This window comes from Pleurodeles waltl, chromosome 9 (genome assembly GCF_031143425.1).
Source record: "Pleurodeles waltl isolate 20211129_DDA chromosome 9, aPleWal1.hap1.20221129, whole genome shotgun sequence".
Classification (NCBI taxonomy): Eukaryota; Metazoa; Chordata; class Amphibia; order Caudata; family Salamandridae; genus Pleurodeles; species Pleurodeles waltl.
The window spans coordinates 345,276,715-345,303,274 of NC_090448.1; the positions used below are offsets into that span (position 1 = coordinate 345,276,715).

Below are 26,560 nucleotides of genomic sequence, written 5' to 3' on the forward strand. Positions count from 1 at the left end.
TCCCCGAAGGTGGCCTTATAATATGAAACCCCAGTACCATTATATTCTTCAACAATTTTAGCATGTATTGGAATTTATTTGTTTTCACCCAGTACAATTCGAAAGTGTTGACCTGCCAAAGTGCACTAGATATAAAGTATGTGTGTGCAGGAATGATGGCAAATCTCATATTTCTGATCCTTGAGAGTTTGCAAGGAGTGAAATGTAGTGGACCACTTGGAATCAGCATCTACGATCCCAAACGAGGATCAGATATTGACGCATTGAGCACAGGACAGTCATGAGGTTTCTGGACTTTTTTGTGCCCTCCCGCCACCCGCCTCCCAGCTGACCCCTCCTCCTAGCTAGCCTTAAATGGCGACCGCTGCGCGACGCAGGTAAGCGACCCTTGACCCCCGGGTAGGTCTCTCCCCGCGCCGCGACAGCGAGCGCCACCTCTGCCCCCTGCCCCCCTGGTTACTGCTGCCCCTGAGCGTGAGTGTGCCCTTGTTGTCTGAGCGAGTGTTTTTCCTTTTTGCCTTCTGTACCCCTGGTTGTCTGTGAGAGTGTTTTTCCTTTTTGCCTTCTGTACCCCTGGTTGTCTGTGCGAGTGTTTTTCCTTTTTGCCTTCTGTACCCCTGGTTGTTTGAGCGAGTGTTCTACTTTTTTGCCTTTTGTACCCCTGTTTGCCTGTGTGTGCCCCCCTCGCCGTGCCCGTCGCCTTTTTTCTGCCTCGTTTTCTCGATCGCTTTCTTCCTCGTTTTTTTCCCGCTTTTTGCGGCCTTCGCCGCTTCATTCCCTCTCCCGCTTTTCCCGCCGTTTTTTGCCCGCATCCCATTGGCCCCTACCCTCCCGCCACTCGCCTCCCAGCTGACCCCTCCTCCCAGCTAGCCTTAAATGGCGGCCGCTGCGCGACGCAGGTAAGCGACCCTTGACCCCCGGGTAGGTCGCTCCCCGCGCCGCGACAGCGAGCGCCACCTCTGCCCCCTGCCCCCCTGGTTACTGCTGCCCCTGAGCGTGAGTGTGCCCTTGTTGTCTGAGCGAGTGTTTTTCCTTTTTGCCTTCTGTACCCCTGGTTGTCTGTGCGAGTGTTTTTCCTTTTTGCCTTCTGTACCCCTGGTTCTCTGTGCAAGTGTTTTTCCTTTTTGCCTTCTGTACCCCTGGTTGTTTGAGCGAGTGTTCTACTTTTTTGCCTTTTGTACCCCTGTTTGCCTGTGTGTGCCCCCCTCGCCGTGCCCGTCGCCTTTTTTCTGCCTCGTTTTCTCGATTGCTTTCTTCCTCGTTTTTTTCCCGCTTTTTGCGGCCTTCGCCGCTTCATTCCCTCTCCCGCTTTTCCCGCTGTTTTTTGCCAGCATCCCATTGGCCCCTACCCTCCCGCCACCCGCCTCCCAGCTGACCCCTCCTCCCAGCTAGCCTTAAATGGCGGCCGCTGCGCGACGCAGGTAAGCGACCCTTGACCCCCGGGTAGGTCGCTCCCCGTGCCGCGACAGCGAGCGCCACCTCTGCCCCCTGCCCCCCTGGTTACTGCTGCCCCTGAGCGTGAGTGTGCCCTTGTGGTCTGAGCAAGTGTTTTTCCTTTTTGCCTTCTGTACCCCTGGTTGTCTGTGCGAGTGTTTTTCCTTTTTGCCTTCTGTACCCCTGGTTGTCTGTGCGAGTGTTTTTCCTTTTTGCCTTCTGTATCCCTGGTTGTTTGAGCGAGTGTTCTCCTTTTTTGCCTTTTGTACCCCTGTTTGCCTGTGTGTGCCCCCCTCGCCGTGCCCGTCGCCTTTTTTCTGCCTCGTTTTCTCGATCGCTTTCTTCCTCGTTTTTTTCCCGCCTTTTGCGGCCCTCGCCGCTTCATTCCCTCTCCCGCTTTTCCCGCCGTTTTTTGCCCGCATCCCATTGGCCCCTACCCTCCCGCCACCCGCCTCCCAGCTGAGCCCTCCTCCCAGCTAGCCTTAAATGGCGGCCGCTGCGCGACCGCGCCGCTGGCGCGCCGAAGGCACGCCTAAGGCAAGCCCGTCTGCGCCTGTCCGCGCCTGGACCGCGCCCAGCGCCCGAACCCCTGGCCCCCCCGACCCCCGCCTGACCTACGACTCCACCACCCTCACCACCCTCAACCCCGGCCGCACGCCGGGCTGCTACCACGCCACCCCGAAACGAACCCACGGACCCTTCACCTGCAGCAGCTGCCGCTTCACCTGCCTACGGACTCACACCGCTCCCGTCAAGAAAGACTCCGCCGGAAGCAATCTCCACTGCATCCTGGTCAATACCCGTTCCGTCCACAGACACGCCATCGAACTGTGGAACCTCATCAACTCAACGAACCCGGACATCGCCTTCCTCACCGAGACCTGGATGAACCCCTCCTCAGCACCCGACATCGCCATAGCCATCCCCGACGGCTACAAAATCATCCGGAAAGACCGCACCAACCGCATCGGAGGAGGCGTCGCCATCGCACACAAAAGCTCCATCCGTATCTCGACCCACATCGACAACTCACTCCCCAACGCCGAACACCTCCACTTCGCGATCCACAGCGACCCCAAGACCACCCTCAGAGGCACCCTCATGTACAGACCACCAGGACCACGCACCAAGTTCAGAGAAGACATCTCAGACTTCATCAACCCTCACGCACTCTCGTCCACCGACTACATCCTCCTAGGGGACCTCAACTTTCACCTGGAGAACCACACCGACAACAACACCACAGCCTTTCTGGACAACCTCGCCAACCTAGGACTGAAACAGCTAGTCAACAGCTAGTCAACACCCCCACCCACTACGCCGGACACACGCTCGACCCCATCTTCTCCTCCAGCAAACACATCTCCTTCAGCCACACCACCGAACTCACCTGGTCGGACCACAGCTGTGTCCACTTCAGCTTCAAGAAGACCACCATGCACCACCACACCCAGCAACCACCAAGAAGACACTGGAATCGAATCACCACAGAACAGCTCGCATCGACCCTCTCCCAGATCCAACCCACCAGCACCACTAACACCAACGAAGCCGCCAACAACCTCACGAGCTGGATCTCAGACTGCGCCAACCTCCTGGCCCCCCTGAAGACCCAAACTAACACCAACAACCACAAGAAAAACTTCTGGTTCACCCCCGACCTCAAGGACTCCAAAAAAGAATGCCGCACCCTCGAGAAGTCTTGGCGCCTCAACCAGACCGAGGAGAACATGTCAGCCCTCAAGAACGCCACCCGCCAACACCACCAACGCCAAAATCAGCCTACCAGAACAGACTAGACAACAACGCCCACAACAGCAAGGAACTTTTTGGCATCGTCAAAGAGCTCTCCAACCCCGACGCAGAAAACAACTCCATCCCTCCCTCACAGGACCTCTGCGACTCCCTCGCAGCCTTCTTCCACCACAAAATCGCCGACATATAGAACAGCTTCACCACTACCAACACGAACCCACCCCCAGAACCTGCCACCGACATCACCACCATCCTCACCTGGAACCCAACCACCACCGAGGAAACCACCCGCGTCATGAACTCGATCCACTCGGGATCTCCATCCGACCCCTGCCCGCACCACATCTACAACAAAGCCGACAACATCATCGCACCCCACCTCCGAGACGTCATCAACGCATCTCTCACATCTGCCACCTTCCCAGAGAGCTGGAAACACGCAGAGCTCAACGCCCTCTTAAAGAAACCAACAGCAGACCCCACCGAACTCAAAAACTTCCGGCCCATCTCCCTCCTACCGTTCCCCGCCAAAGTGATTGAGAAAATCGTCAACGCTCAACTCACCACCGCCTTGGAAACCAACGACTCACTCGACCCCACACAGTTCGGCTTCAGAGCTAACCACAGCACCGAAACCGCCCTCATCGCAGCCACGGACGACATCAGATCCCTGACCGACAAGGGAGAAACCGTGGCCCTCATACTCCTGGACCTCTCTGCAGCCTTCGACACGGTCTGCCACCGTACCCTGATACACCGCCTCAGCAACGCCGGCATCAGAGGCAAGGCCCTGGAATGGATCATCTCCTTCCTCTCCGGAAGAACTCAGAGAGTCCGCCTCCCCCCCTTCAGATCTACAGCCACGGAGATCATCTGCGGCGTCCCCCAAGGATCCTCCCTCAGCCCCACCCTCTTCAACATTTACATGACCCCCCTGGCGAACATCGCACGAAAACACGGACTCGACCTCATATCCTACGCCGACGACACCCAGCTCATCTTATCCCTCACCAACAACCCCACCTCAGCAAGGACCAGACTACACGAAGGCATGAAGGAAGTAGCGAACTGGATGACAGACAGCAGGCTGAAACTGAACACAGAGAAGACGGAGGTTCTCATCCTCGGCCCTACACCCACCGCCTGGGACGACTCCTGGTGGCCTCCCGCCGTAGGCAGCACTCCCCAACCCACCGACCACGCACGCAACCTCGGCTTCATCCTGGACTCATCCCTCTCCATGTCCAGACAGGTCAACTCGGTGACCTCGGCATGCTTCAACCCCCTCTGCATGCTCCACAAGATCTTCCGCTGGATCCCCACCGATACTAGAAAGACCGTCACCCACGCCCTCGTCACCAGTCGCTTGGACTATGGGAACACTCTGTACGCCGGCATCACCATCAAGCTGCAGAGGAAACTTCAACGGATCCAGAACGCTGCCGCACGACTCATCCTGAACATACCCCGCCACCACCACATCTCCGGACACTTGAAGAAACTTCACTGGCTCCCAGTCAACAAGAGGATCACCTTCAGACTCCTCACCCACGCACACAAAGCCCTTCACAACCTCGGACCAAAACTCATCAACCACCGCATGTCCTTCTACACTCCTCCGCGCACCCTACGCTCGACCGGACAAGCCCTGGCAGCCGTACCCCGCATCCGCAAAGCCACCGCCGGAGGAAGATCCTTCTCTTTCCTGGCAGCGAAGACCTGGAACTCTCTGCCCAGCCACCTTCGCACCATACCTGACCACCTCTCCTTCAGGAGGCAGCTCAAGACCTGGTTCTTTGAGCACTGACCGCCCCCCCCGACCCCCCCAGCGCCATGAGACCCTTACGGGTGAGTAGCGCGCTTTATAAATGCGAATGCATGAATGAATGAATGCTCATCCAATGAGCACAAACCAATGTGTTCCAAATATACTAGATATGAAAATGTCCGCGAATTCTTCCAGTGTAGCAATAACTATCTCTTTAGTCTGCACCACAAAGTGAAACACTTGGGGCCATATGTACGAACACTTTTTCCCATAGACACGGAATGGGTAAAAACCTTTGCTACATCTGGCCCTTGGCTCTTTGTACAGTTTCATGTGGAATTGTGTACTTGAACATACACAGACTACTCTACAGCTTCACACTCTCATCTTCAGTGTCTTCAGGCTACGATACTAAGGGCCAGATGACTATGATTAGGTATAATAAGTTCCTTATTACGATTTTTTGCATATCACAATTAGGAAATGGCTATTCCTAATGTCTGAAACTTGTTGAGTTTCAATTACCAATTCCTAGTTAGTTTCAAATCGACCTACTGCATGGAATATTAATAAGGTAGGTTGGCGTTTGTAACTTATTAGGAATACTAGCCGGCAGAGGGATGGTGGCCTGCTGGGGTGAGCAGACCACTATGTCTGTGATTGCTTTTAAATAAAGCAATCTTTTTTTTAATGCAGTCTGTTTTCCTTAAAGGAAAATGGGATGTGTTTCAAAAGAAAGAATAAAACACTTAAATGTTATTTTTTGGGAGCAGGCAGCAGTCCATGGGATGACTGCCTGCTCTTAAATATATTTGTCTTACATTCTCAATTTCAATTCTCAATTTACATTCTTTTGGGAATGGGATACCGCCTACTTTGAATTGGTGACAAAATAGTGATATGTACCACTGCAAATCGTTAGTTGGAAGGGACACCCTAAACACGCCCCTTCCAAATACTAAATTGCAAACCCAAATTGCAATACAGTAACAACTAACTGAATCACAATTTGCCTGTTGTTCATTTCAAAAAATATTTTTGTGGTCACAAATGGCCCGATTATGAGAATGGAGAGTTTTGCAACATTAAAAGTGCTTTGTTCATGTGGCCATAAATTCTGACCATTATTTTGGGTAGAAGATAAATGTCTTTGATGTTGTTATTAATGTTCTTTTGTTTTCTTACTACAAAGCCTCCGGTTGAAGAAGCAAGTGAAATTGTTGTTACAACCTAATGTTGTTCCTACTAGTGAGTGTTTATTTAACTTTACATTATTGACTCTCCTGAATACTTTCAGCATACAGTAATATGCAATTTTATAGCTCAATGCCACAACATTTGTGCCTCTGTTGACAGATCCCTTGAGCAAGATTCGTCCTGCTCATGGTGTAAGATATTCTTGTATTGTCTGGTTGATCAACATTTTTTGCTGTACGAAAATGTCCTGAATGATCAAAGAACTAGCAAACCCATTTTAGATCTAGATGACTCATATGGAGTTTATTTCAGAGACACGAAATGCAATTATCCCTAACCATCCTTGCTTCTAAATGTACGCCCTGCACAGTGAGAAAAGTGTCCATGTCTATGATCAACTTCAGGGCAGGGAAAGGCTCTCTGTGCCTTAAGGGCGAAAGGCATGTTGCCAACTCCCTCACATTTCAACAAGGCCTTGTTTGAGGCTTTTGAGCATAGTTTGACCTCTTCCCTACAACATTTGAAGGCTGCCTTGTATTGCCTTGCCTTTGAATCTCTTACTTTTGAACACATTGTGAAAAATGAACTATTGTAGAGTTTGTGTGTCTGTGCTGTATGTCGCCTTCTCCATTACTCCTGCTGCAGAACTTTCAAATATTTCCTCTTCTGTAATGCAACAAGCCATCATGGTCAGAGGTAATTCAACATCCACATTGTCAGACTTGCTGACATCTGGAACCACAGACACTTTCCTTAGTACGGATCCAATGGGTGTTCCTCGCATCACCTAGTGCATCATTCTCATGGGGCAGCGCTGGCCCAATCCAGCCCCTGCCCATGACTCAATTAATAGTCTTTTTTAGCATTGTTCTGTGGTCCATGCCAGTTCTTGGTTTATTTTGCCTGCCCATCTGCATCACATAAAGTTGCGAAGTTTGGCTTGTGGTATAGAGCAGTCACAACATTTTCATTGTGAAGGGTCTGGCACTGCTCACATTTCGCTGTGGGGTACTGTCGCTTGCTGGTGTTTCCGGTGGCCCAGTATAACTGTGTGCAATATATCATCTTTTCCAGCATAACTGTTTGCCAGAACACAAAGCATCCCATTTCACATATTTGTTATGTGGGAAGGGCATGGTTGCAAGTCTAGGACAACCACACAAAAAGTTAGAGGCGGGTCTAGAATCTAGGTCTTCTTCTAGGTCTTCGATCTAGAAAAGATAAAACCTTCATTTCAATGTTGAAAAATTATTCAGAGGGGGCAGGAATAGGACATCTTTCTATCCTTTGTAAATCCTTATGCCAATCTCGCTATGTCCTGATAACAGGCCTCAAAAGAAAGACCAATTATTGCCCGTCAATACTCCTACTAACAGATTCCTGGTGAATACTACTACTCGTGGAAGGAACAATACTACTAAGGGATTTCTACTAGCAAGCATTCCTGACAAATGCCACTAGTAATGGATTCCTGCTAGCAAATATTTCAGATGAATATTTCTACTGATGGATTTCTACTAGCAAGTAATGCTGATAAACACTACTACTAATGCAAGCATACTGCTACTAAACGACTGCTAGTAGCAAGCTTTCCTAATAAATACACCTACTAATGCATTCCTTAACAATCTGCCCAGATGCTATACTTTTGGGGGGAAATAAAAGTATAAGTAGCATCAAATCCAGTGTGTTGGTTTTTCACAACCACCTGAGTCACAATCCATTTTGTAATGTAAGCATTTATGATTTCAGAATTGCCTTGCCCTGTTTATGTTGTGCAGTCTACCAATGTGGATGTCTCAGGAAGTAAACAGAATCAAACCCTTGGTTATAACTGTTTAGGACAGACATTATTCCACCCTGGCCCAAGTTGGTTTTCCCTTTTCTGGCAGCAGATTGACACATTTGAGATCTAGTCACAGTGTCAAATGTGGGATAGCTACAGGAAATTTGTTAGACTTAAAACATTTGTTATTGTAAGTGGCAACACGTTTTCTACTATTCTACTATTTCTACTATTGTACTGTCTTGCCGAGAGGTGCACTCCATTGTCCCTTAGATTAAGTGCCAAATTCAAAGGATTGGTCAGTCTTATGCACCACATCTCCTTCTGAAGCATTTAACGTGTACTGAATTTATCATTTAATAATGATCCTCTGTGACACTCATGCATTTGTGCTGCCTACTGTGTGGCCATCTGACCACTGCCCTTATGTGACATCTTAAAACTGCTTAATGCATGTTGCAATCCACAGGACGCTACCAAATACCTGCATTTTTTTAATTAACTCATTTCTTCACTGTCAGTTTCTATTCTGATTCTATGTAGCACATCATTACAAGAGGACTGTGTAAAGGTGCTAGCATTAAAAAAAGTATTGAATACTTATCCATGTATGACTCACGTATAATATTTGCATTAATTTGGCTAGCGGTACAGTCACCCATGTCCACTGCTGTGTTGATGCAGTCACTGGATATCGTGCTACAGTCATTCACTATTGTGGTCACATTCTTCCTGTTATTCATGAGGTAGAAATTCAGTTAGTGAATAGTTTCTCACTAAATTGCTTAACTTGAAAGGAAGGGATTCAACAAATAATTTTGCTACATATTTTATTTTCTTATTTCCCCTCTAGGTAATTAAGTAACCAGCAGTTGTGCTAGTGTCAACAGTCCCTTTTCAGCCAGTGGTTGCAATCGCAAAAATAGCCTCTGTTGCTTAATTTAGTGCGGTGTGGTGTCTTTGTAGGTCAGTAATTTCCCTTCCAGTGTTGTTTTTTATTCTTGCTCTTTATAGTGAAGCTTATGCTTTTGCACAAATTGACTAGGTCAATTTCATGAATATCATCAGGTTTCTGCACTTTAAGCACGGTGTTAGGATTGGGTGATTTTTTTTCATGCCACAATAAACTGATCGCTGGTGTAATCCACCGAATTTTTCTGTTTTGCCTCCGCCCACTACAGTTAAAAAAAACAAGGGAGGAGCCAGCAAATGACCTGCACACAAATTGCAAACTTAGTTGGTGCAACGGCGGGGTGGTTTGAACACTGTGTCTGGTTCGTGTGGTTTTCCTTGGACCCTGTTTCTCTGCCCAGGGAAGATCGCACAAACTTCATGAGCAACATGGAATGCCTGAATCTTTTTCTGGGTCGTTTCACATTCAGAGTTGATTCAGGTGGTTCTTTTACAGGCCAATTTGGATCCGAAAGCAGGCTGAAAAGAAAATTTAAGGTTTTAACTGTTTGCCAATTTAGCAAATTGTTTTGCCCCTCTCTACTCATGAGTGCGCAGTTCCTTCTTTTCTTTACAGATTTCACACACCAGGTGAAATATTGTGGGATTTACTTTAAGTTGTTCATAGCAAACATTGTTTGTCTAGTGGGAACAGTAGATTCTTTGAATACAGTGACAGGAGGAGTGGAATTGAGTGTTAATTGATCTTGAGTGAACAATGTTTACTAATGAAGGATATTTCGAAATCAAATGTTTTATAAGTCTGTCTTTGATTGTCACTCACTAGATTGTCAAGACGTATTATATATTCTTTGCAAAATAACTATATTTTCTCTTTCAATCCGACACTGAGATTCCCAAAATCAATGTTTCTTCAGGCTACGAGGTGTATGGCCTCAAAAGAGAGGAGCAGTACATTGAAACCGATGTCACAAATGATGGTGCTAAATCTGGGACATGGTTTCCATAAGGGTAATAAGCTTAATTTGGGACAGCATGTTGTACTGTTTAGAGGCACAGGAACATTTTTCAGAACCTCAATTTGGGAACTACAAAGGAGAATTGTTCTGCTTCAGAGTCATCATTGTGATTGTGATTCAGTAAATCTGTCCTCGTTGGCCATAACTGCCAATACCCTTGTCTCAGTCCAGATGCTCCAAGTAAGATAGACTTACTTCCTGATCCTAAGACTGGCTGATTTGATTGCAGTCCTTCTCCTCTGTTGATTCATCAATGAAACAAACTCTGCTTGGCAAATTAAGATAACACTGTTCCCTTAGTGGGAAACAACTATTTCCCATTACAGCCAATCAAAAGCTAAAACCACCAAATGAATTCACAAAAACTGCTTTTAAATGTGTTTATTATGCGAACTGACCCCTGCATAATAAACACATTATTTTTACTGCCAGTGTAGCAAATTTTCCCTCTCTTCTGGTTCAAAACCTGTGCAGCCAAAGTCCAGTGAATGTTTGTGGTCCTGGCCCCATATGCAATGATTGACAGAGAAATGAGAAAATGATGACATTATAGCATTTTTGCTGATGTCACTGTTTGGTTTCTATATGGTTACCCTTTCAAATTTATTTCTATGCTTTAAGAGAACCTTCAAAATGTCAGGGTTATGCAAGTCAGTTGAATCCATGACAGATTCATGCAGAACTACTTTAAACTCACACAGTTATAACATGCACTCCTCAGGTAATGCTCTCAGGTCACCATCCCTAGATTAGGAAGAGACAAGTGTTGAGGTTTTGGACTGGTGACTTTTGCCCTATCAACATAGGTTGGTGTATGCGTCCAGGCAGGTGTGAGATCTTGCAATGCCAATTGCTTACTTCAATACCTTTCTCTATTAATTTTAAACCACTACATAGATGTGTACGTATGTGTGTGCATTGGTCACACAGCCTTGTACCTGCTTTGTTTCTAGGCCAACGCTCAGATCCTCCTCTTCGAAAGACCTCTTGACAACTTTTGTGACCTCCACCAGACCCCGCTGGTTCAGAAGTTCCAGGATCTCCTCAGTGATAGAAAGGCTACTAGACAGGGGCTCCTCAGACAGGCAGAAGGACGAGGCCTCAGGGTCCTCCAAGGGGTTAAAGTCCTCCACGTCGATCGCTGTGTCCACTTCGATCACACTGGAGGCCAATGTGCAGACACTCCCAGAGGACTTCAAGGACTCTGAGGTTGGGAAGAGCTCCCCCTCGCTTCCTGCATGCTGTCAATGGGAAACCAAAGCACGAGAGGCCGGTCAAACTTCTAAGTTGTTCTCTATAACAAGGGCTACAAAATACTCTTATATTTCAACGAAAAGGTTGTGCTTCAAACAGGAACCTGTTGTTCTACACTTTGAATGTGATTAACATGCTTATACAGCAGATAGATAACGACCCTAAAAATTAATTTTCAATGGAAACTAACTTCAGTTTTCTTAACTTTACTATCTGCAATTTCTTTGCTTGATTACAGGTCATGGGGTCTGTTTATCTGTAGCTTCTGAACACTATATAGGGCTTGCAGTGCATTGAGCTCTGGTTGGCAAGCAGGCAGGACAGCAACAGAGAAAGCCACTTAACAAGTGAACCCAAAATAAGGCTGATTACAATCCAGTCTTGCAAGTGGCCAGTCACCTATCAGATGAGTCTGACATGTGAATGACATACTGGCTTTTGGGAGTCCATTGACTATTTGGAAAGCTCACAATTTGCTTGTAAGTGGCGCTTCCCTCGGATGCAAGTTAAGAAGCAGACTAAGCAAAGAATACAGAAGTATCCGCATGCAGTGACATCGCCAACTGAGTAATTTTTTGTTCTGGGGCAATTAATCAGCTTTATCTTCAAAGTTAGGTACATGTTCATGGGCGATTGAACCTTTTTGTGTTAGGAGATATGTAAACACTCTTAACCAGATTAACAAAATTATTTTATCTATTTTAGTAAGTGTACAATTCACTTCAGTAGACTTATCCCTACATTCAGACCAAATTGCTGAGTTTCTAGGAATTTTCAAGGAATTACTGTAGTACTCCAGAGAATCCGCTACAGTAGGATATTCCATGGAGTACTAACCTTCATACCTATATGTACTTAGGGACCTCTAACTAGTGTGCATTTGCACATGCAAATATATAACACTAAACTGCATTTGCACTTTAAAGTTTTTTTGTTACTTTCTCATGTAAACATTATTTTTCCTCTTGTATAAATGCATTCCCCTTCACAGCCTTGGTTTTGTGTGCTTTCCCTCCACATGCCCATCCTGGCCATGCATTTATGCGTACCCCAGACAGGAGTGGCTTTGCAAGCATTTCTAGGTAGGAAACAACATGCAACTGGTTGGTGAATCCTGACAACCTTTCTAATTCTCAGATATTTCCCCATCTAAGCTGGTGGGAAAATTAGGGGCTGACAATAAACCCACTGTTGCAGCGAATTGTCCCTCACAGCTATTCCAAAATACTTGTAGGATTTTATGTGGGAAAATCAAATTTTGAAATGGCAAAACCCCATCATTCTAAAGTCTATGTATCTGGAAATGAATCCCTCATAAACGTCACTATTTGCCTACATAGGTTAAAATAGGTGTACAAAAACATGGGCTATTTGCATTCGCAGCTCGAGCCAAGAGAAGAAACAGAATGAAAATACAAGGAACACAGCAGGGAGTATATTTTAAACAGAACATATTTGGACAAGAGTCCTTGTAAGAAAGGGCAGGTGAGTGCAAAGTTAACCTTACCTTTAACTTGCCAATTGCTGAAAAAGAAAAAGAAGGACAAAATCTTAAAATTCGGGCACTAGCACATTTCAAAGAACATCCTTTCAACACAACTGTTCAGGTCAGGAATGATGGATTACTTGCTTCCATTTGGTGAATTTAAATAAACCTTTTGTTTGATTTATGTAGGAAATAACCTGACAAAATAATGTTGACAGTGTGCAGAAATCTCTATCATTTTCCCTTGTCCCAGGGCTTTTTTTGTTCGCTATAAACTGCACCATTGATCCAGCCGATTTATTCTACATAGATTTTAGAAGTGCTTTCCAGAATGTTGAGCAGGCTCCATTGTTTCTTTATTTTCTAAACTACTGTTGCCATTGTGAATTTAGTATATCGACGTACACTTTTAGATCAATAAACAACACTATGGAATACTTCTACATCTTCATCCATCTACAGAGTTAGCACTAATTAATAATTACATTACACTAATAATGATATGGTTAGTGTAAGGGGTTAGCAGTAAATGTAAGGGTTCGGGTAAGAGGAAGTGTTAGGTTTAAGATGAGATTTACAGTTTGAGTTATGCTTTAGGGTAATGTTTGATTTACGCTCCTATTAGGAACGCTTAGTTTTAGGTTTAGGCTCTATGTTAGGGTTTGAATTAGGGTTAGTGTCTGGGTTAAGATAAGTAAAGTTATCCTAGGGCTTGAGGGAGGTCCACACTTAGGATTAGTTATGGGTTAGGATTAATTTTATGGTTACGTTTCAGTTTAGGGTAAAGGTTGGATTTAGGGTCGTTAGTAGGTTAAAAGTTAAGATTAGTATACAGCAGGGGTCTCTAATCGTTTCTGTAGTGACTGCTACTTCTGATGGGAGAAAATTATTATGAGCTATTGAAGGATAAACAACTTTTGCGCTGTTACCAGACACCGCCACGCTCAGCTTCATTGACTTTAAGCCTAATGTCCATACAGCCAGATGCTATGGTCTGAACAAAATAATTTGACTAGGGGCACTATGACAGGGCTGCCATGTGGGTCAGCGACAGCGTGGTCTTTTGGGATGTATGAACATGTGTGCATATGAATGGGATGTTTTTATGTGGGTTGACCGAGCACCCGTGTCGTATCTAATTGTGGCACAGGACATTTCTTTTGCCACATGTGGCACCGTTACATGTATAATACAAATATTGTTTTAAAAAAGGATAAATCTGCAAAAAAGTTCAGCAAAATTGTTCAAAATATGGAAAAAATTTCTGCACTTAAAATTTCTCTCATTTAAAAAAAATAACTGCATTTTCCAGTTGAACGTATGGCACAGTGTCAACTGGCCACTAGGAGCAAGAGGCCTGCTGTCTGTAACTGCGACACTTTGAAATGGGAACCAATTAAAATGAAGAGTTAACTTAATCATTAAGTTAACTGTTCGTTTTAATGTTATCCCATTTAACAGCATTGAGAAACATCATTTTCTTCTCAGCTGAAATACTCAGAAGACAAGAACTTTTATTGAGGAGTTAAATACCTCAGTGCTTCAGTTCTTCACCTCTGTGCCCCAACCTCAACCTGGGTCACAAATGTGACTGAGCACTGCTCATTATCAGGCCCCGCTATCTGCAGCCTGATGATAATAATGTAAAATAAGCACAGCCTACCCTTAACTTTAAAAGGAAAATGTGACCCTGTGCTTACGTAAAAATTAACTCAAGACTGCGAGCTACTCTGACACTGGTTGGAGACACCTGGTAAACGGTATTGAGATAGACTTAGATAAAGGTTTCTGATTTTAAGTTAAAACTGGGTTTTTACAGATAAACCTCCCCCACAAGATTTAATTTTTACTTTTCAGTGGAAATCAGAAAACTTGGGGGCATATTTATGACTGGGGTTGCATCGCTCTTGCACCACCAACATGGTGCATTCATGATGCAAGCCCAAAATCCGATTTATCAAGCCATGCAAGTCCACCCTGTATGGCCCTGAGTGGCTTGATAAATCCAGAGTAATGCAACGCCGCAAAAATCGCTGTGTTACACATAGAAAGATGAAAATGCCTCAGGGGATTATTTTTGTGCAGGAAGGTACCTCTTCCTGCACAAAAAAATCCTCCTTACAAGGGAGGCACCTTTGACCATGGTGCAAGGGTGTCTGCATTGGCGCTAGGCAGCCAACACGGCCTCAACACAGGGATAAAGGCCGGAATGTGCCATATTCTTTTACATACAGCACATTCCTGCCCTTTTCCTGTCATGGAGCTCAGCAAGGTGACTTGCTGCACCACGTGGCTTTTCCATAAATATGCCTATAATATTTTGCTTTGCTTATACTGCTGTGGCGCTCTGAGTTGTTACTGTAGTATATGTGCATCCCTTAACTCTTAGCACATTTCAATGATTGACACTCCCCCCATGCAACACTTCTAGGCAATGATAAGCCACTGGATTTGTCATTGTGAAGATTCCCAAAGTCCCTGGGCCCTCAGAACCTACTTCCAATGCCTTGTCAATCATGTAGATTCACCATGATGCTCCCTACAGGCCGCTGTGCTGCATTTATGGCAACATATTTAATTGTGCTTGTTTCTGCAGGTCATGGTGGAAACCTGCTTCACAGAATACAATGATGAAGTAGCTGGTTCAAATCTAATATATGCTCAGCATGAGCAGAGCACTTCTTGGACTGATTTCAAATACATGCAAGTTGACATGCCTGGTAGACAATGGGTACAAATCGATGTTCAACAGGACTCACAATGACTTCCAAACATACACATATACATACTATCTGGTAGGCACAGTTCCACATGTACCAAAACATGAGGCAAAAGAAAGAAAAGTTTTAAGGATTTAAGGAAGTACAGAGACCTTGCTATGTGGTCTTCCTACATTTAGCAGTTTGTTTCTTATTTTACACTAGTTGACGTCATTGACAGTGTCTACATAAACTGCCAAGTGACCAAAGAGCGCCATACATTTCTCACTACCCTAGATGTTTTTTTTTCATAGAGTAGCATAGTTTTCTGTCATGAAATGTAATATTCCCACGAGTATTCATATTAATTTCTCGGCAGGCATCTCTCCTATGCCCAGGTAGAGCAGGAAAAGGCCCCAAAAAGAGAGTATTAATACATTTGTATGTCCAATCCTTTGTTGGTATATTGAGACAAAGATTAGGACTACGTAAAACTGGTTTACAATAATGGAGTACAGAATACTCTACAAAATATAATTCAAGAACATAACATCAGGATGCTACTCTTAAATGCACAACATTAATATTTTATCTGCTGCATTTAGATCTTAATGAGGTGACAGCATATATCCCGCAAGGCACACTTTTGGTCCGAGATGGGACTGCCCTGCTGGGAAGAACTATGTGAAAGCTGGAAAACAAGATAGGCAGGCCGGCGTGGGAAACAAGGAAAAGTTGCATGCAAGAGCAAGTCAATGAATGATAAAAGGAAGAGTTGAGGACCTGAAAAGAAGAATTGATAATAGGAATTAACAAGGGAAAAAAGGAAATAAAAGCAAGTTTCTTCATAAGGACGGAAGAAACACCACTCCTGTGAATTTTTACAGCACACAAATGACGGAAACAATGATAAACACTGATCTTAAAATTTTGTTAAAACAATGTTAATAATATGGGGCATATTCACAAAGGTAAACTTACATGATGTCTACTCTTGCATATTTTAGTAATTTTACTACTTTGGGTTACTCACCATTTCTGAGTATAAAGTTACTCACACGTAGAGCTTTACATGTCATAACACTCTGAAATAGGGAGAGTAGTCAATACAAATGTCAAATATGATTGTAAAGTTAATACTAGTAGTGCCTTTACAACCGTATTTGATATTCTTCACACATGGCAGAGACCTCCTTAATCAGGGCAGTAATCTCTGTATGGTAAAGTATAGGGAAAGGTTGGGAGGGAGCTAGTGAGCCCAGGGCAAGATGGCTGCAATCTAGTGCAGCTCTGCTGGCTAGAATTTTCAATGTGCCAGTTGTCCAGCAATCTGACGTGCATCTGCCCTCACAACAGACCACACATTGTGTGAGGGACTCCTGCAGGCATGCTCATTCTTCAAACATGACAAATGGTGGTGCAGAGCCCATCAAGATCCTGCCTGAAGTGGTGCTGGACGTGAGAGGAGGTTACCTGATATCCATGTTACTGGTGCTGTGTGGTGCTGCATCAGAGTGAAGGTGAGTGCCACGGTGGGCATGGGGTGCACTGAGGGCATCCCTGCCTCATCGGCCCTGCAATAGCCATGAGGTGCGTGGCACCATACGCTGTTGAAAGACTGTGAGCCCTTACTGCACAGACATGACAGAGTGGGCGCTGACCCCTGGAGGGCAGACAGCGTGAGACCTGCGAGAGGTGTCAATGGAGTGCGGACTTAGCGGCGGCGTATAAAGAGGTGAGTGCCCATGGCCTGCGAATAGCGGTTGAACCTGTGGCCTCTACCACGCTGACTAGTGGGCAGTGTGCGGGAGCGGCCTCTAGCTGGCAACCATTAGCTGCATACATTGGCCCTCCCACCGCCCCTGCTGGGCTTGTGACCCCACAGAAAAGGCCTGCACTGACTAACTCTCGCAAGTGGAACTTGTGGCACCCCCGCACCATCAAGAAACTCTTCCAAGCTCGGTGCACAGCCATTCAGGGTGCTTTATAGCCTGCCTGTGCAGCTGCTAATGGGCCGCTTGCGATCAGAATTGCCAGCTGGGACAACATTGACTATTGAAGGCAGGACAGACAGTTGAGAAGGTCTACAAGGCTGCAGGCCCCTGGGTTTCACTGATCTTGTGGCTCAGCAAGGAACCTTAGTCTATGGGGATCCATGGGAGGTGCACCTGGGTGTGGGTTCTAACACGGCCCACCAGAATTATAAGAACTGGACTCCCCCACGATACTGTGTCAAGGTCCCGGATGTGGGATTAGCCCCAAAAATATCTGGAGGGCAAACATCAGGCTACTTGTTTACTATTATAGCCCGCTTCTTACTGCTGAGGCACAACTGAGCTGAGCCCCAATCTTACATCTCTCCTGCTGTGGCCTGCGCTCCACCACTGTGATAGGGATATCTCACAAGCATCAACCTCGGCTCACGTTCGAGACCCAGTGTCCACTAAATATCAGCCTGCCCCTCCGATCCTGAATGGGACCTGGCACCCTGGGAGCAACTGCACTTGAAACTACGCTGCTGCCCATGCCGCAAAGCTTGCAATCTATTGATGGCAAAAAAGACACTCTCATTATTCTCATGCACCACATGGGAGGTAAGCTGGATAAACAGAGCACACATACAACAGAAGCAGAGGAGCGTACCTCCACCGCAGAAGATGATCTGCAGACAGTCTCCGCCAAATGCTTCAACATGGAGAAAGTCCTAGCAGTGATCCAGGCCAAGAACCAAGACCTGGAAGCAGGGTCACGCTGGAACAACCTAAGGATCATAGGCATACCAGAATCCACTAACACAGGCAAAATGGAACACTATGAAGAGGCCATACTTGGTGACATATTTGGGGTGGAGAACCTGTATGACATGCTGGTTGTGGAGCGGGCGCACAGATCCTGGTGGCTCGGCCCCCTTCAGGGGAGCTGCAGCGTCCTATTATAGCTAGACTTATCAATTATTATGACCTAGATAATTGCACAAGAGAAAAAGACTATACAATACCAAGGCAATGATATAGCATTTTTTCCTGACTCTATGGCTGCGGTACAGGCGACATGCAGGGAGTTCCTCCATGTTAAAAAGAAACTGCAGCAATTATAGATTCCATATTAATTGAGCAAGGAGGGTCACACAAAATACTGGTGACAGCGAAAGCAGCACATAACTATGGGAAAATGCTCACTTCGAAACGTCGAAAGCTACCTGAGTTGGGTGAAAGGCTAAATATCTGTCTGTTGAATCAGTCAAAGATTTGTACATAACATGCATGCAGCCAGAGTCAGGTCCTTTCACTCTGCTGATTGGAACAACACCCTACATGAGAAACAGCGACTGCCGGCAACAAACAGATTTCATAATGAGAAGCTGCTCCGGCATTCTATACCCGCAACGGAAGGACTGCTAAAGCAATGTGTGATGCTTGTGGGACTGAGAGGTGCAGTGGGCCCACTGACAATGAGGGGTCCTTGGCCCTTTCTACGATGAGACTCTTCAAAGCTGATAATATATTGTTTCCTAGCCACCTCCGCCCATCAGGATGTTGTTGGTGCATGTAGATGTCCCCCACATGAGAGCACCCCAACTCTTTTTTTTACTGTTGCGTATTGCAGACAGGTATGCACTGTGCTAATGTTTCTACTGACTCAAGTCAATTGTTGATGTTTAGATATGAGGATTCCTTTGGCATCATTGAGATGCTGAAGTGGAGGATGCTAGGGGCTTCTTGTTTGAAGGTGATCTATCACCACTGTAATGCCAATCACAGTTTGCACGCAGTGTGTTGTTGGGCTCTCAAGGTGGGCAGACTGTTGAACAAGACCTACCTAATATTTTATGACTCCAAACAAGAGGTGCATCACTCTGTTGACATGGAATGTGTGTGGGCTGAACAATCCTTGTAAAAAGAGACAAGTGTTAGCTTGCCTAGACAGACACCATGTTCAAATTGCCCTACTGCAAGAAAAGCACCTCACTAAACACACTGAGGGAGGTATTGGGGCACTCTGGGTGAGCACTTTAGTAGCCTTTTATAATACCTCGGACTCCAGAGGGGTTCTACAATTGGTACGGAAGAGAGTACAGTTCATGCACACACACTCAGAAACAGACAACCAGGGATGCTGGGCAGTAGTTCAGGGCAGTTTCTGTGGTAGATCGGTCATTCTGGCGACTACCTATGGACTAAATATAGTTGACCCAGAGTTCTATGCACAATTCTGGCACCGTCTCCACATGTTACAACCTGCAGATATTGTTTGGGGGCAGAGATCTAAACATGTACTTAGACCCGGCACATGACTGATCTGCCTCAGGGGGCTGGCAGGGGAAGCATCCTGCCTACATCATACGAGAGGGAATGGAGGACACCGGGCTTGCAAGTATATGGTGGCTACACCACCAAACTAACCGAGAGGGTACGTTCACTTTCTCAGTTCATGGTACATGGTCACAGTTAGACTATTGGCTGGTGTCACTGGATGTTAACAACTGGGCAGTAGACGTGCTTCATATGCCCTGCATGCTCTCGAACCATGCACCAGTAATGCTGGTGGTTCAGATGCCTCCTAATGTCCCGCACCGTTCACTTGGAGGTTCAGACCCACCAGACCATGTATTTAGGGAACACCTCCATAAGGCAATACTAGAGTATCTTGAACACAATAAGGGTTCTGTCGAGGGGGCCGCCCAGGTCGAAGCATGGCGGCTAAGCTGAAAGAACCCAGGGCACACACACAGATTACAACCATACCAACTCCAGACAGCACGCCTAGCCATGATACCCCGACTCTCCTGGCCACCTTCACAGACTATTACACTCACTTATATGACACATGCACCTCAGCCTCAGAAACGGAGTTTTCCGACTACATAGAAGATATAGCTTTAGCAGGGCTCTCTTAGGGGCAACAAGAGTATTTAGGTCAACCCATCAGAGTGGACGCAGTGAAGGAGGCAATACGCTCTTTGCCTAATGTCAAAGCCCCCCGAGTGGAAGGTATTATAGCTGAATTCTATAAAGAGTTTGCTGAGATCTTGGCACCAAACATACACACCATGTATGAGGAGGCATTTACAGAACAAATATTACCCCCATCCCTCAGGGAAACCCTCATAATTACTCTCCTTAAGCCAGACAAACTACCTGACAAGTGAAAGTCTTACAGCCACTGCTTTAAAAAACACCAATGCCACAATACTTGCCAAAATTCTGGCCCTTAGGCTCCAGCTGCTATTTGCAAATATGGTATTACTGGATCAAACCGGATTCATACCCACTTGGTCCATGACACATAATCTACGCACCCTGTTTGCGATACTACACTACTTGGACCCCAAATGTAGGCAGTGGCAGTTCTACTGGCCTCCGCCAAAGCCATCGATTCAATAGAATGGGCATATATGCTCACTGTGTTACACCACATGGTAATCCCCCAACACGTCCTCCAGTGGGTACCCCTGCTCTATACTAGCCCAATGACGCCAGAATGAGTCAATGACCACATGTCTGGACCAGTGCACATATTCAGGGGTACGCAACAAGGATGTCTGCTCTCCTCAATAATATTTGCCTTGGCTCTGGAGCCTCTGGTGTGTGTGATTTGGCAGAGACATGGTGCGGCTGCACTGCAGTTTCATCAAAGCCCACTCTCTATATCGCACTTGGCCCAAGTCATATGTGAGTATATCCGATAATGAACGATACTCTGGAATATGTATCAACTGGTCGATATCCACTGTTTTTCTTTTAACTCCATCAACACTATCTTACCTGTTGGCCTTCCCACTGGAAGAGAACTGAGCCCGTTAAATACCTTGGGATATGGGTGCACAGAGATCCAGAATTAGTGATCTGAAGCAACTATGGTGCAGCGGTCTTAAAGCTAGAGGAACAAGTCACTAGATGGATGCGCTTGGATCTATCACTGCCCAACAGAGTGGCCATCATGAAAATGCTAATCCTAACCATGTTTCTTTATCGTTTTACAAACATCCCCGCCACAATGACGCAACACCTCTTTAAAACTCTCAAATCACACTTGATGACCTAAGCCTAGTTGGGCAAGCAGCCCAGAATTAGCTGGGACATGCTTACACTGTCTACAGTGTGAATTAGAAGCTGTGGATCTATACCTGTACTATTTATGCGCCCAGGCGCATTTTGCTCACTATTTATTCCACCCCTCCAAGTACATGTCATAATTAGCAATAGAAAGCGATGACGCTCTACCCATACCACTCGCTGCAATAATTCCCCACAGAAATTCAGGGAACCCGCGAGTGGAGGTTAATACTGTCAACTGCACCAGGAGGGCCTGGAGGGCGCTGGGCACCAGAGCTGCAAAGCTTCCCCTTTATTCTCCTGCGCTCCCATTACACTATCATCCGAACCTCTAAGTCACTCATGAAAAAGGGGCCTCGTAATACTGGTGACAAACGGGTTGAAAATGATGAGAAATGTCCCAGGCATTTGTTGAAACAGAGGACTTACCACAGACACAGGGGTGGACCCCCCTCCTATCCTTCACCCTTCACCTGTTGGGTGCCTCAATGAGGGCCTTTTATCCCCAGTTCCCTGCTAAGCATCCAACTCTTGGCGCACTCCAGACACTGATCACTAGCACCACAAGATGGAAACTTGTCACAACCCTAAATAGAAGCCCCCCAGATGGATAGACAAGTGGAAGTACACAAAGCAATGGAAATGTGGAATGAAATCCTGGATGCACCGCTAAGCCCAGATGACTGGAAGTTCTGTTGTATGCTAACAGGCATGCTCACTTCAAATTATAATTTAAGAATTATTCACTTTAAATTCTTTCAGCAAGTGTATTACACTCCTATGCAACTGTTTAAATATGGTTTACATGAAGATGCCAACGGTGTGCTTTGTGGGAAGGAGGATTTTCTACATCTGGTTTGGCGATGAGTCTGGGTCTGGAGGTATTGGGAGCAGGTCATCTCCATCTCAGACATGGTACTTGAGCCCATTGAATACATGCCTCAGATATGCTTGCTCGGACTGGTGAAACCACTGTAGCTGGCAAATCGCAAATTGCCAGCGGTGGCACTTCTGCTAGAGAAACGGAGAGTTGCAATGTAGTGGGGAAAGAAATCCATGCCCACTATTAATCATGGGCTTAAGGACATGGGCTACTGTCAAGAAACGCTTCAGTTGTACACAGAGGAGCTATCAAGATCCTCCTGAACCAAAGATATCTGGAGCCCATTCATGTCGTACTTACTGACCAGATCTGAAGGACCTGTAAGTTAGCAACATGCTGAATGTTGTTAAAACGTAATTTTAAAAAAGTAGAAGGGAAGGTTTAAAGGTTTATTAAACAATTAGATAAAATATATTTCGGTTAAATATTAATGTTCATTATTTTTATATATTTATTTTAAATGCCGATTAATATATTAAAAATGTAATAATACTATATTAAATTTAATATATATATCAAAATGTTTCAACATTACAAATTTAATTTAAATTACAAATGTTAGCAGTTTAAATATATTAAGTAAAAAAAATACATATCGTTCTCAAGTTCAGTTTAAAACAAATCCTAGCTAGAGTAAACCAATATATTTTTTTAATGTATTTTAAATTATTAACAGTGTTGTATAGTATTGAACTGTAACTTATTGAGTTGGAATAAATAATAATGCTACATTCTTTTTTACATTTAAAAAGGTTATTAAAGTATTTAAAAATAAATTAATAATTATGTTTTATTTTTAGAGAATGTGTTTATATTTTTAAATAGCTTAAATAATTTAATGTATTTTAACTTTATTTCCTACTGGGTTGAATTCCAAGTATACATTACCATTATTTTCTATGGGAACGTGTGGAGAGCAATTATGACTGCTTTGGAAACTTTGGGCCATATGTACGAAAGCTTTTTCCCATAGACACAGAATGGGTAAAATCCTTTGGTACATCTGGCCCTTTGTGTCTTTTCTGGCTGTAGTAAAGATGGGATTTACTATTTTGTGGGAGGGTGCATGTCCCTCTCTGAACCCCTCCTTAACCTTCCCTAAGCTTCTCCTTATTCTTCTGCTATTCACTCCCCTTTAGTAGTAAGTATATTCCCCATTTTCGAGATGCTCCCCTTTATCCCGCTGACATTTACTACTAAAACGTATACGAAAGTGTGTGGAGATCTTCACAGTGTGGGCGGAGATCTCTGCAGAGAAAAGTAGGAGCAGTGGAGGGAAAACAACAGGCTGCTGCCCTGTAATGTCAATGTAGTGTATCTCTGGTCAGGGGCTTCTATGTGGTAGTAGCTTCAAACGTGATGTACCGGTATTTTTTATGAGGGCATATAACTATTCTTGCACCGCACACTCAAATTATGATCATAAATACCGATAAGACATACTGAAAAAAAACGGTGCAATGGATCTCAGACCATGTGGTACATACCTACAGCTACAACTGACTTCACAGATCTACTTGGAATAGCTCTAATCAATCTACTTTTTATCTGAAAGTTTGAAACCTGTTTAGCTGCCTTAGCATGGGCGCTCACGTGAGCCATTAGTCACTTCGAAGAGGAGTTATACCACAATATCAGAGTGGAAATATCGACCTAGATGTATATTGTGACCATGATGATGATACGCGAAATGGCCTGCTGGCATTAATTATAGTAAAGCTACACTTGCCAGGATGATATTTTGGGAATTGAAGCTATGGCATCAATATATCTGTAGGATGATATTTCGAGAATCAAAAGCCCACACACCATTCGTGAACTAATTTCTCAACTTGGAATGTTGTCAAAACACACTACCCACACTGCAGAAAACACTTAGGCCCATATTTATACTTTTTTAGCTCTGCATTTGCGTCGTTTTTTGACACAAAATCGGCGCAAACTTACAAAATACAGGCCCATATTTATACTTTTTTAGCGCCGCATTTGCGCCACTTTTTGACGCAAAATCATCGCAAAGATACAAAATGCAATTGCATTTTGTAAATTAGCGCCGTTTTTGCGTAAAAAAATTACGCAAATGCAGCGCTAAAAAAGTATAAATATGGCCCTCAATTATATTTTGTACGTTTGCGCTGCTTTTGCGTCAAAAAATGACGCAAATGCGGCGCTAAAAAAGTATAAATATGGGCCTTAATTAACAATTCGGCAGCACGCTGCAGGAAACTAAATGCACTGTGAAACGTCCCCATTCATTTTGCATAGTGAAGAAAAAAGTGAAAGAAAAGTCAATTTGTAAAATTTAATGCTGATGTTAATTTGCTATACAGAGCTTGTGCTTGCCGAAACCTTGCTGGTAAAACAGAATTGGGTTGTGCAGAACTAAAAGGCGTGGGGCTAATGTGAAAAGAAGAAAGCACTAGCAAAAAATACAACAATGAGCGTAAAATGAAAAAAAAACACAATGAAGAGATGAAAGGATGAAGAAATAATAAGGAGCAATAAAAGTAGTGTACATTTTTTAAGTTAAAAGAGCAATGAAACATTAATGAAAAAGGGTTTGAAATAAATTATGAAATTTTGTTCAGGTTAAAGATAAGTTATATTTGGGGTTAAGAACAGAGAAATCTAGGGGTAAGAGTGTGGACAAGCTTTACAGTTCGCATTAGGATTAGTGAGGGGTAGTAGTAGTGCAAGGATAAAGGTTAGGGTTAGGGTCAGGTTAATGTTCAAGACACTGATCAGTATTAAAGTTAGGGCTGGTACTATATTTTTGCCTTTATGGCGCTCTTGACTTTTAGTTCATTGTTATGGATAAGCTAACCACAATAAAAACAAATATGGAGAAGTTTTGTTGAGTATAGGTTAGTCATTATGGTGGTCTTTAGTATGTCATTTTTAAGTTTCACATAGATCGTTTGCGGACCATACTGCTCATGAGATGCTATGGGCTGGTGTCCAGCAAGCAGTTTCCGATGCAGCATTTGGAGAAAAGTAATCATTTCGAAGAAGTTTCTTCCTTTTTCCTATAACACACTGGATGTAGCCATCACAGACTTTGGTGGCTTTGTCTTTTCCGTATAATTTCACTTTCGTTGAGGCTGCCCAGGACCAAATCCATTGATGCTGTCTACCCTGGACCTCTGGTCAACATAAGGAAGGCTCATCTTTCCAATAATTTCATGGTCGACACCCACAATTTGTAACATTTGCAGAAAAAAAACAGACTCAAGAAAGTGAACACTAGAATGAAAGACAATGTGCTCACTGAGAATCTATGGCAGCTTCACCCTGCAAATCTCCTTGTCCTGTCACTGATTAGAGCACTGGAATGATGAAAGCTCCATCTATGGCAAAAGGGTGACAGATGATGAATAATGGCTAATATTGGCATCCTTGCTCCAATTTTGTAATGTTTGCCTTTCTGCTGACCTCTATTTATTTTAGAGCATTTTGCTCTAAATTGCTTAAGTGCCTTAGGTCTTCTGCCTCAGATTAAACCAACTGTCAAATGCCATTTTCCGCATTTTAGGAAAGAGAGAACTTACGGACTGTAATAGCTCTAAGAAGAAGGCTATAATACTATAGTATCATTTTAAACATCAACCATTTATAAAGTATCCATATTTTTTAGAAGTGACTAAAGCAGAAAATGTGTGTTCTGCAAGTAGCATAGCATGATTGCGGCGGGCCCTTCTGGTAGTATGGAACATGGGCCCTCTATTAGGCGTAGCAGCAAAAGATGCCGACTTCAGAGCTGGGGAACCAGGTTCAAGTATTGGAATCGGCTCAACACCCTGTGATTCTGGGCAAACCGCCCAGAAACGCCAGAAGACCATACCGCGGTCAAATGACCGCGGTGGTCATTCTGACTTTCCCGCTGGGCCAGCGGACGACCGCCAGAAGGCCGCCCGCTGGCCCAGCGGGAAAGCCCCTTCAACAATGAAGCCGGCTCCGAATGGAGCCGTCGGAGTTGAAGGGGTGCGACGGGTGCAGTGGCACCCGTCGCGATTTTCAGTGTCTGCTTTGCAGACACTGAAAATCTTTATGGGGCCCTGTTAGGGGGCCCCTGCAGTGCCCATGCCAGTGGCATGGGCACTGCAGGGGCCCCCAGGGGCCCCACGACACCCGTTCCCGCCATCCTGTGTCTGGCGGTGAAAACCGCCAGAAACAGGATGGCGGGAAGGGGGTCGGAATCCCCATGGCGGCGCTGCTTGCAGCGCCGCCGTGGAGGATTCCCTGGGGCAGGGGAAAACCGGCGGGAAACCGCCGGTTTCCCTTTTCTGACCGCGGCTTTACCGCCGCGGTCAG

At 45.0% G+C, this 26,560-nt stretch overlaps 1 protein-coding gene across 1 annotated transcript in view; it reads right to left on the minus strand.

Annotated features, from left to right (window-relative positions):
* PLEKHG2 (pleckstrin homology and RhoGEF domain containing G2) overlaps window positions 1-26,560 on the minus strand; it is a 361,757-nt gene that overhangs the window by 35,835 nt on the left and 299,362 nt on the right. Inside the window, exons 16-17 of the mRNA XM_069207509.1 lie at window positions 12,633-12,649; window positions 10,810-11,112 (exon numbers count right to left, since the gene is read on the minus strand). Of these exons, the coding sequence (XP_069063610.1) occupies window positions 10,810-11,112; window positions 12,633-12,649 (320 nt within the window). The remainder of the gene's footprint in view (window positions 1-10,809; window positions 11,113-12,632; window positions 12,650-26,560) is intronic.